A 12417-nucleotide genomic window follows, 5' to 3' on the forward strand; every position below is an offset into this window, starting at 1 on the left:
ATTTACTAAGAAAGTGTTATCCCAAATATAACATTTGTTACCACGAGTACTGTTAAAAGCTTCGTTATCCCCAATTCACTCACTCAATTTCGAAAGATTGGCGAGATTGCATCGGTTGACGACTGTCTACTTGGTCCAAAGGATGCTACTCTCATTTGCACCACGAGATGCGGGTGCCGTTTTGCAAAGCGATGTTAGCGCAAGGCCGTAGTTAACTTTTTTACGGAGGGGGGCAAATAAGATTACTCATTTCTTATTCAAGTTAACTTTCACAAGGAAAAATGTTTTCTTTAAAAAATCCAAGCGCCAAGGTGATGGTAACGACTCAAAGACTGGACATATTCATATGTTGTGATGCATGCGTGGTGCGTCTATGTATCTCTTGTGTTTTGTGAAATAATAGTAGTTCCTGTCGAGAGTAGAGAGTACAGCTGCACAGTGCTACCGACGCCGCCATTCGATCGATCAGCTGATGTCAAAAATAGTCCCGTCCTCACGTGATGTCATTACGCAATATGTAATATAAGTGTATTGTCATTAAACGAGTGATCTCTTCACGGCTGAGTAACAGAAGATCCTCAGTGACGTGATCTACGGCAAAGATCGTCCTCAAGAGACGTTGAGTTGCTGAATTCTAAGTTGCTCCCTCTTATCCCAGGCTTAGTACTGATCGAGTTACTCGCTATAAGTGGTACAATTAGGGGCGACGTTTGGGGTAGGTTCTAACACCGTTATGAAGAAAGAGGTTCTAACACTGTACATTATCAAGCATGTGATATCATTTGTTTGATAACTGTTTTAGAGCACGTCGCTCCTAATTGTAAAAAGAACTTGTTCATCCATATTCCATCTTTACTTATTACCCCAACTACAAAATGCCTCTCGGTGTCGTGATTCTAAACATCCAATAAAATTCCAAGGAAGTATACGTGTATGAAAACAGGACAAAACCACCCTAGATGAATTATTATATTTTCATCCAAATTATTAAAAAATGTTTGTCGGGAGGCAATTTATTTTGTTATTTTGTAAACGAACCCACCAAGGCATCTGTGCAGATAAGAAGTGGTCGCGCTACATAACGGTGCCAACCCTCTCCTCCCCTGAATATATTTTACTTATCTGAATTTCATTGTTCATCCCTGAATCCCGAATACTACTAAACACAAATCTCAAAAGCATTGACAAAATGAAATTAAAATCCTGAAAAATATCGAGAAAATTAAATATATTAAGGAAACTTTTACGTAGATCTACACCATTAATTTCTTTTTATATATTTATTTTTTGTACCTATAAATGGGTTCCAGTTTAGAAGAAAATTCGAACGTTTCACTGTATCATTATTTGGGGAGATTATTTTTGTTATCTCATAGATGAAAATGTGCTTTCCTCCCACATCAAGCTGACACGCTGTGATATAAGAAACTGTTCAAAGTGGCTTTAAACAAAAACTCACTCGCCGTTTGAAACTATTGTCGTGTGGTCCAAGGGCAACAACTCTTCAACGCGCACTGTTTACTTCCTGTACGTTGCCAAGGCGATGACTAACAGGAAAACATGGCCGCCGAAAGTTGTGTTTACGTTTCTCACAAAAACTGAATGACGCATTTCGTAAATGAACAAAATATGAATATGATATGAAATGACAGCCATTGATGTATAACTGGGTTAATCAACGTAACGTGTTGGAGTAGTTAGTTAGTGTTTTGCATGAGGCGCCATCTTGTCATCATCTCCGACGTATCGACAGGTCCAACGGGTCGACAGAGTCAATGATCTGTCAATAACACAGTTCTTTCTTCAACACCTCATTTTGGCTATCTTCAGAAATGACCTTGACAGTGGTCATGTTGTCAGTGGATGGAGTTATATGATGTGGTCCATTAACTTGTCTTTGCATTATTAGCTAAGCTTATTTATCTAATTAGACAAATTATCATACACTACAGTTTCATACCGTTCTGCCAGAAATATATTTTACTACTTTGAGTGTTTCTTTGTAAGCATATACATAACCTTCCATTTCTCTGTCGAGAATGAGATTTGATAATTTCCTCAGAAATGCTTTGATATTGTGAACCTGACAGTCTTTCAATGGCAAGTGACATACATGGTCCTTTAGTGCCAATACAGTCGGCCAACTATCCAGATGTGATGACAGTCCCTGACACTAATTACAGTAAAGTGTCATCCGAATCTGTCAACAGAAAGAAAAGGAGAAAAAAACTCTTACGGAAAAGACAGTCACTGGTGTCTTCTAGTTACACAGATGTTTCACATGGAATAGCAAATTCATTTGAAAGTAGTGGAGAAAATGTTGACACTTATACCTCAAAAACGAGATTACCAGGAATCAATCGAGCACCAACGCCTAACAGAATTAATACGTTGTCATCACCGAATCCTCGCCAGCCTGGTCAAGTAGTTTCATCCCAAGCACATGAACGTCGGAAAAAAGTACCATTGCTAGCAGCAATCAAACCTGAAAATGAACGTGCAGAAAAGGAACGCTTCATGAGAGCCAATTTCAACTATAACCCACTGTTTATCTACCGAACGCCAGCTGAACCAGAAGTGCTGAGTAGATTCACCAGTCCATCTGACAAGTATCTGTCTCAGGTAAGAAATATATAGTAGTGCCGGTATGCAGTATTCAATTTGAAGGCGGGTCCTACAATTTAATATAAAACTACGCATTAATGCCTCTTCTGTTTTATTGGTCCTGTTATCAGAGAAATACAACATCATAACATTAGTTATAATTGTACTTACATGAATTCATAAATATTTAATTCCAGTTTTGGAAATATTACTAACGTTTTCTGCAGACTTGGGACCGAAAATCAGACTCAAGGCAGGTCTAGATAAATCCTTGCTACTTGTTCTGATTCTCAGTTACTCTTGAAGAGTTGATGCAAGCAACTGACAAATTATGCTACCGATATTTCATAATATGCGTTGACCATTATATAGTCATAAGCATGACAAGAAAGCAGCTAGAGGTTGATCAAGAATTCTAATGAAACAATTGTATTTTGCTTGCATTTGAAACTTGAACCACTAGCAGTAGGTTGACACAGTTTATTTAGCAAAATAGTGGTTTTCATCCATTAAGAGAACAATAAATCTGGAAATTTGAAATGATATTCAGCAATAGAAACTAACATTTTTAGTCCACTAGTCCTTATAATGATAACATATAGCAAATCCCTTAAAATGGCAAATGTTGGCTAGTCCTTATGAAACCTTAACTGTTGGGCAGTTTGCAAGGACTACAGGACTACTGCCAATTTCTGTCGCTAGTAATGTGCTTATGATCATTGTCATAATATATTATTTAAATGTGAGGCGGGCAGTGGTTTATTTTTAATTTGTTCAAGGCATGCATACATTTATTCTCCACGGATGAAGTTTACTTGAGTATGGATGTTTGGCTGGACTTCTTTGGTAGATTTATAGGGAGCATAGTGATTTTCTTCATATGCAGGCACTTGGGGACGATAAAATGATGGAAGGAAGGGTGTTTGGAAGTTTGGTTGTTATGGATGAAAATCTAATAATAAAGTTATTCTGGCTTTATATAAGTCACTTGATCCTTTTTTGTGACAATTTCAGGCCAAGCTCATCATGGAGATAGCTATACAGCGTTATGGCAGCTATGAACTATTTGAGGAACAGACTGGCGGCCGCATTCTTACAAGGCCACAGATTTTGTGTCTTGTCAAGCGTTTCTTAAGGAAGGAGGACCTTGAGTCCGAGATTTGTCTCAACCTCAGCGAGGACCTCATCTCACGTGGGTCTATGACAAGGTCAAAGGGCAAACCAATGTTGAATGTACGCGTTGTTAACCTGAGAGAGCAGTGGGCGGAAGGACTGCTCAGACATGAGATTGGTAAGACAGGCTCTTTATTCATCCTAATCATGTATGAATTAACACAAATATTGACGTGTAGAAATATGTTGGAAAAACCAATATCTTTCTTTATTTTTTTAATATTATTTTTTATTCAATTTAGTATATGATATTACAGAGTTATACATTGAGTAGCATGTCATGTGGTATACTTATTAGGTGTAAGTTACATACCTATACCGCAGACAGCAAATTTAAGTTGGGTACAGGTGTACAACAATGTTTACAAATGGTGAAGCGGCAGGCTACATTTGCCATGTTTATTAACTAAGTGTGAAGCTAAATCATTACAGCACATGAGTGGAAATTGTCCATGTTAAAAAAAGAAGAAAAAAAAAGGATAGAGACATATATTAACTAGACAATTCATTTGCCAAATTTTTCCATTTTCTGTCAAACTGTCTTATTGTATTGATTTGTGTGCAATTGATTTCTCTAAATGAAATATATCAATTAAAGTCTTCAGAAACTTTTCGAGTGACAATTTGTTTTTCTTAATACTTGATACATGTATATATTTTTTGCATGCCAGTATGATGTGATTTAACAGAATGTTAGAGTTGTACCAAAGTAAAACAGAGCATTTTGTAAATGTAAATTGTTTTGAACATTTTGCATTAGAAAACATTCAACTTTAGCCCCAAACAATATCCTTTGTTGAATCAAATGTACACAATTTACTCAATATAGCGTGGAACATAAAATCGTAAACAAAATTTATCATTCAATGAATTATTACTGGCTGCGGTTGAATCTGATCAGTCTAATCAGGCCACATGCGCTGTAAATAATTTACTTAAAGGGAAAATGTGCCTGCTTTTTATTGTAACCCACGTGTCTCAATCTAAAATACATGCAGTAATCGGCAACGCATGAACATTGTTATGAATCGCATTACAGTTGTAACAAATTAACATGGTTAGAACTTTTAACATCATTATAAAACAGTAAGGAAAATTATTTCTGTTTGAGAACATAAGTCTTGTCTCAGTGCCAATCAGGGTATTTGTTATACTAGAATGGAAATATTATACCCTGGAATATTGAAGATGTTCTATTGTGCAGGAACCCATTATCTGCGTAGTCTGAACAACCGCTACCAGCCCTGGAACAACTTCAAGACAAGACGAGAGCTAGGTCTAAAACCTCTCAACCCTACGGAGGAGGGGCTTGCCTCCCTCCACAGCGTCCTGTTCCGCCCCGACCCGTGTTTGTGGCGTGCTGCACTCCTCTACTACACAGCATACAAGGCATCGGAGATGTCGCTCAAAGATCTGTTCCGAGACCTAGGTCAGTTTGTCCATGACCCTGACGTCAGGTGGGACTACTGTATACGAGCCAAGCGTGGACAGGTAGACACATCACTTCCAGGTAACGATAACGTCTGGCCATAATAATAATGTGCATACTTATAATCTGCTAAATCCACAACCTAAAGCTTGCTCAAAACACTACATTATTATCCCTATCAATGGATCAGTGTGCACTTGATTTTCATTCTCAGCTCCCTGAGGAGTATACAACCCGAGGTGCGTGTGAGGTGCAAGAAGGTTAACAGTCACATTACCATCATTCATTATTATCATTACCAGGTACCCATTTACTGCTGGATGAACACAGGCATATTTCGAACAAAGTTTCTTGCCTAAGGAGACACCACATTTAACATACGCCTTACAGTGTGGCCCCAAAAACACCCAGGAGTCAAGCCACTGAACATCCGAACATCCACCTACTCTCCGTGACCAATGTTTAACATGTAAAACACTCACTCACTCATTGTTGTTGTTATGAGCATTTTGTGTGTGTTTGTTGTTACCTTCTCAACTATGGATCAGATGTAGCATTTTGTTCCATGAAAGGCAGTAAGGTAACACAAACCACAGTAGTTACTAGTATCAGGCCGGGTCATTCCAAAATGCTAATTTCTGGTGTCCTCCGCCGTGATATTGCTGGAATATTGCTAAAAGCGGCGTCAAACCATACTCACTCACTCACTCCAAAATGGTAAAAAATTTAAAAAATTATATTTGATACAGAATAGAAACATAAAAATTTGTGGGCAAAGGTGTAAATTTGCGATACATCAGTGAATTGTGACAACCCTAGTTTATATGCTCCGATCATAACTTAGCGGGGAGGTAGCCTAGTGGTTAAGTGTTTGCCCGTCACACAGATGGCCCGAGTTTGTTTGCCCACATGGGTGCAATGTGTGAAGCCCATTTCTGGTGGACCGCCTCCATGGTCTAGTGGTAGAGTGTCCGCCCAGAGAGCGGAAGGTGCGGGATTAGATCCTAAGCTGTGTCATACTAAAAGATGTTGAAAGACAGTACCAGTACTTGTTACCCTGCCTGAGGCTTGACATTAAGGGGCTAAAACAAGGACTGGTGGGCTGTGAGTCAGTGTACTGTGTCTGAGTGGGGTGTTCATGTTAAACTGCAGTATGGTATCTCAGTGGGCTAGGACTATAACATCGGCATTGGTCCAGACTTGTACAAGCAGCCACACATACACACAAACCCACATATAAGTGCAATAATCTTGTATGTGACATTAATCCCCATTTTACCTCACTTCATTTCTGGTGTCCACAGCCATGATATTGCTGGAATAAGCAGCGTAAAACCCAACTCACACACTCACCAATCAAAACTTGCTGGAAATAAATGCTTAAGGACAAGTTTGAACTAGTAGACAGAAATGCACAGATTGAGCAGCACTGAAAGATCCTGACCACTGACCAGATCCTTGAAGAAGGCATGTTGCTCTTAGTATTGTCTGGCAATATTTCGATTGCCCTGTTTCAGGTGGGTTTTGCAAGGACCAGGTTTACCTGGAAGGCGCTCTACAGATCCTGAAGCGTCGACGCACAATCAACTTTAGCCTTCTACTGAAGCTGGGGAAGATTGCCCATGAGGATATTGACATGCTGGAGGAGTATGCTGACCTTGAGAACACCCGGGTCCCGAGCTTCATGTACAACATGACCATCTACAGACAACACGTGGACCGCATCGCCCAGTGTAATGGCCTCACAGACCAGGTGCTGGCTGATGTTGACTGATGTGGAACTCACGTGGGAGAATCATATGCAGCAAAACCCCAGTGAGGCTTGTAACAAAAAAGTCCCAATTTCTCATGATATGTTAGTGACCCTTTACATTTGTTTTCCAACTCAAATTTCATTTTTGCACTGTATTCCGACTTTTTGTAACATGCCATTCCTTTCATGGAGTGTCATATTTTTAGGGCACCAAGCCATGGTCACCATGGCCTCAGACCATCTCTTCAAACTTCAAGATGCAGTGGGCATGGTCAGAAGATTGGTTAAATGGTACATAAGAATAATAATTCATAAATTTGAAACCTACTCAAGAAATACAATGGAATCCTCACTCCCTATTAAGTGCCCATTCAGTTTTGAAAAAGTCATAAGAAGCAAGTATATTTTGTAACTGGCCAAACTTCACCAACAGGTGGGGACACTTAGAGTTATACTAGTCCACAGCTCATTTGGACTTGTGTTTAATTAGCTTAAATTCTTTGAGGAAAGGCGAATTAGTCCTTCCAGATTTCAAACTAGTATAGACTAGTAGAGATGACTATGTTGAAGACTTTTCCTTGTTGAAGATACCTGAGCCATCCCAACAGAATCCAGCTCGATAGTCAATAATAATTGAACAACAGATATGTTGCTCTATTTTCAATGGTCCACTGGACTTTGTATTAACATGGCTCCACTGCATAAGAACAGTCATTGAGATTCAGTATTTCTTTCTATAGAATTGTGTCATGTATGTACATATTTTGCTCATTGCATACTGTGCCAGACAATCGTTTAGTATTGATTAGTTTCATCTTCCTGAGGCAAGGGAGTTAAGTGACTATAACTGTCCAGTTTCCACCCTTGCTGGAATTATAGAGTTACATCTTGGCTGGACTGACAAGTCTGTGCATCGTCCAATAAAAATCGTGTAACAAAATCGCGTACAGTTCGTAAACTGCTGATTTTGGTTGATTGCAGGATTTGCAAACCATGTGTACTGCCAACACAGCATCAACAGATATTTTCTATATCTTTTCATGCTTTTAATCAAGGTACTCACGGGATTTGATGCACTTCGTGAAGTAAGAACGTTTTTATCAGATCAGACCTCCTTGACTGTGCGCTGCCATTTTGTTTGAACCAAATGTGCATGATATGAGAGGTGGAATCTGATTGGTCAACAGAAGGTACATAGAAGGTACATAACTCACTGATGGTGCTAAGATCGAGCCCAGAAATTCCAGCCTAGTTCGACAAGGGTGGAAACTGGACTTTTACAGTCAGTTAACACCCTTGCCTCAGAGAGATGGATTAGTTTAACACTGATACAGGCTAGTTAGTTGGAAGAATCACTTAAAATGAAATAATATAAGTATTCGTGTTGGTCACTAGATGTTCAGATATTTTGCTGGATGTGATCTTCAGGTGATACATTGAATCTCATACGGTAGTTATTATTTTACAGATACCAAGGCCAGTGTCCACATATGGGAAGATTACAATATCTGTTGATAATAATGTCTGTTGGAATACATTGGTTTATGCCTTAAAAAACATCTGTGATTAAAGTTAATTCGAAATGGAAACATTGCAAAAATCAACCTGAAATTTGACAAATCGATTTGTTTATCAAATGTCCATCAAATGGAAATAGTCTTTTTCAAAAGAATATAACATTGTTTCAACTTTTAACAGCATTCACATAGACTCAAAATGTCTTTGAGATTTTGTGTGATTATTCTTACTGTTTCACACTGGATATAGAAATTTTTACACAATCTAAAAATCATCATTTCACAATTCTTAACTTGATAAGGTGATACATGTTGCTAACACAATAACACGATTACTTTGTTTCTGTCAAAACCTTGAATTTTAAGGAACGTATGAAAATCCCCCAAAGTGCCAGTTCTACACACTCTTCATTCTTCTGAGGAAATGTATCATGACGCCTTTATAATGTATCATGTTTACGCAGAGGCAAAATCCTTACAGTGTAGCTTCCGGTGAAATCTCTTCTTGCATATCTCCAGGGCTAGCAATTTGGTAAACCTACACTAATTCTTGGATCCATTCCAGTGGTTCTCGCAATCTCGAATTACCTGCCCTTGTTTTTTATGACCATTTTACCGACCACTTGAAGGTCGAGATAACAAAAAGGGAAATGGGTAAGGGAGGTGGACATGATGACATGCTTTCCATCAAAATGATTTTTGAGGGGTTTCTTGTATCTTTTACGTCTCAGCCTGTTTTTGAATGTTGAATTTCTCACAGATTCTATCAAAGGGACTGGCCGCCATGTTGTTGGTAAGGCCAACCCAACATTAAGGCTGGTTTGTAACCCACATTCTGACTGGTCCATTAACCGAGAAGCGTAGCAAATGAAAATCAAGGGTCGTGTTATTTGAGATCGTGAGAACCACAGGAATGGTTGTAGTAGGTTTACCAACATGTGAGCCCTGGAGATATTGAGGATTGTAAAGCCTTGGCTGGGAATGGAGTCTAAATTTGGTCAGTTGTCCATGTAAGTTAATTTCCCCCTGAATTTGAACACCTTCGTACCTGCAATGCGGGTGGTGATTTGCCACACAGACACATCGCCGCAGTGCATGAACTGTCTTGCTGTGCAACATATCGTAGTTCAGGGTGTTGAAGTTTGAACACCTGGCAAGGTGGCAAAGCAAGGAATCCAAGTGCGTATTGTCTTTACGTCAGCATCAAAAGGTGCTTTGAACATGTTCATATGACATGAACATATGAACACTGTCTACCTCTGTTCACAGAAGTTCCCTTGAGCATGTGTACAGTTAACATCATAACGTGCACCCTCCCTTTAATCATTGCTCCGTATTGATTTGGAGCAGTTATTACATAGATTATGGTTCTATAATGTATAGTAGAACGTGTTTGAATTGTTTCTAGGTGTTATGTCATTGTGGACACCTATGACACCTATTGACAATTATTGAACAATTCTAGCTATTTCTAAATCTCCTTTTTCAGCACAATAAATAGCCAAGAAAACAATCAAATTGGTAATACATGTATACCGTATCCAACATATTAAGCGCTGTACTTAAAATAAGTAATTTTTATATAAGTGCCCCCTACGAAGACCAAAAACTAAAAAAAACAGTCCATTTTTCTTGTGTATTTTACAGATAATTTAAAGAAAACCGCAGCGTGAAATTGGTATATTATTGCCTAGCAACTGTTAAAGAAGAACTGTTAGTTTCCCCATTGTTTGTTCAGTACCATTCAGTCCACAAATTTAAGCTGCTGTTTATGGTTTTAATAACCTCCTCTTTTGTCAATTTTCTAAGCTTATTACAGTGAGTACTGTAAGTTTTATTAGGTTCTAGTTATAAAGTACTCTTTCCTTATTGCATTTTCTCATTACTACAGTTTGAAAACAGTTCACAATATCTGCCCAAGCATACAATACTCACACCAGAACAAGCTCCTATGGTGTAACGACACTATGAGATTATATACCAGTAGCTCAAATGAGCCCAAAAGCCTGGGTTACACAGATGTGTCAATAACACAAACAGATTTGCTTTCCTGTCGTCGCATAGTGGGTAAAGTGTATTAATCTTCCCAATATACATGCTTTTTGTAGCTGTTATTGAGCATCTTGAGAGCCAGTGTTATGTTAAAATCTTGAGACAAGTGAGACACGATTCCGTTTGCTGAATAGAGACTGATCATTTATTCAAGGAGAGTGTCATGAAAATATGACAGAGTGAAAGGGGGTCGTCAATATTTATCACAATTATATCGGAGGGAGGGGCATGAAAAATGTCACAGTTGTATTTTTTTTCAAATAATATTCTACACAGCTGTGTTTTTTGGGGTGGAAAAGTGTGCACTATACTCAAGAAAATATGGTATGTAAAATGTTACATTGGGGGGGGGTGGGGGTGGGGGGGGGAGGAGGGAGATGTTACAAAAAATGGGGAGTCATCAAAATATGATAGTCCAAAGACCAATTCCGCTCCAGACCCCTTTATTATAAATGACAGTCCCTCACGAAAGAGGTGTATAGGAAAGTGTGCAAAAAAGCAAATTATAATATTTTATCCTTTTGAAATCCTTGAAATCATCTGTTAACGTGTGTTCTTGTGGTTCATCAACATGGGATGATTACGTAACCATTGTCCCATTGAACTATTGCATGGTGAAGTATGTTATTGTAGAGTTTGTTCAATTGTATGCAAGCTAATCCTGCCATAAATATATTATGAATGTAACTTATATACAGTATACACAATATACAGTCTCATTTAAATCAGATCTATTACTCGAATTTAATACCTCTCTGAATGAAGATCAGACAAACCCTCAATGTCCGACCACAGTTAGTCATGTCAGGTGAACCCTCTAATCAGCCAATCAGTGTGGAGGCTTCTAAATTCTCTGTACAAGCAGAAGCATTCAGAGCAGCATGTCTGATTTCTGATTCTCCAAAACAAACATAAACAGGCAGTTCGGAATGGAAAATATTAAAGGCTACACTATTATACTGTTGTGGATATGTTATACACTCTGCAAATTCTGAGTGCTTTGGCATCTACACCCAATATGGCATACTTTAGACGGAATTCTTTTGTGTTTTGGGTTGGGTTTCTTTTATTAGGGCATTTTTTTCTGAATTGAGGCCACAAGGACATGAAGCCATGTCAAGCAGACACAAGCTACATCATTTAGGCTGGTGGTCAAAGTCTTTACATCTTCATGCAGAGAAGAACCAAATCAGAGTAAACCAACATTTATTTTTAATGAGATTGCCATAATGTTTAAACATGTAAGGGTGGTTTGTGTAAGTGAACAACACAACAATAATTAATACAGTGATAAACCTAAATAATCCGATGTTCTGCCAACCTGTCCTTTGTAGTCTTTGTGTACTCGTAAGTCATACATAATTCCAATTGTTTCATTTGAGCAAAAACAGTTCTATGATGGAGTATTTACCTTGAAAAAAAATTCAAATTTTATTTGACATGAAAAATGCCAGGAAAATTGTTAGAAATACCACAATGTACAACACTCAGGAGACTAAACAAGATGCAGGATTCTAACATACATGTAGTCCAATAAAACATGCTTTCACGGAGCTGATTGTGTCACTTTTGACCTCCTTTTCTAGATGTTTAACTTTATAAGAACTTATTCATCACTTTTGCTATTATTTCTTTTTTGATCTTATCAATAGACAATGCTGACAATCAAATGTCTAGGAATTTCATATTACCATTGTTTCATGCAGACCAATTTATTGCCAGGAAAAGATGTTGGAAACTTTGCTACAAATTTACCTTATATGCAGTATATCTATTATATACATATCCATGGATTCTTAGTATATTTTACTCACAGATAACTACTGCATCTTGTAACTTGCCCATACATAAATTTTCTATTATTGTGTTGTATTTGACAATGTTTCTAT

The 12417-nt window shown here is 38.1% G+C and overlaps 1 protein-coding gene across 2 annotated transcripts; it reads left to right on the forward strand.

Moving 5' to 3' along the window:
• Positions 1-1546: 1546 nt before the first annotated feature.
• On the forward strand, positions 1547-10849 carry LOC124117222 (uncharacterized protein KIAA0895-like). Of its 2 annotated transcripts, XM_046478999.2 has the most exons (5): positions 1547-2622; positions 3619-3895; positions 4982-5287; positions 6724-7021; positions 8428-10849. In XM_046478999.2, the coding sequence occupies exons 1-4, from the start codon at positions 2098-2100 to the stop codon at positions 6978-6980; spliced, it is 1365 nt and encodes a 454-aa protein (XP_046334955.1). In that variant the 5' UTR covers positions 1547-2097; the 3' UTR covers positions 6981-7021; positions 8428-10849. The 2 variants fall into 2 exon arrangements, with proteins under 2 accessions (XP_046334955.1, XP_046334954.1); XM_046478998.2 differs by having other exon boundaries at positions 6724-10849.
• The last annotated feature ends 1568 nt before the right edge of the window (positions 10850-12417 follow it).

Source organism: Haliotis rufescens, unplaced genomic scaffold, assembly GCF_023055435.1.
Source record: "Haliotis rufescens isolate VD_foot unplaced genomic scaffold, xgHalRufe1.0.p SCAF_17, whole genome shotgun sequence".
Taxonomy (NCBI): Eukaryota; Metazoa; Mollusca; class Gastropoda; order Lepetellida; family Haliotidae; genus Haliotis; species Haliotis rufescens.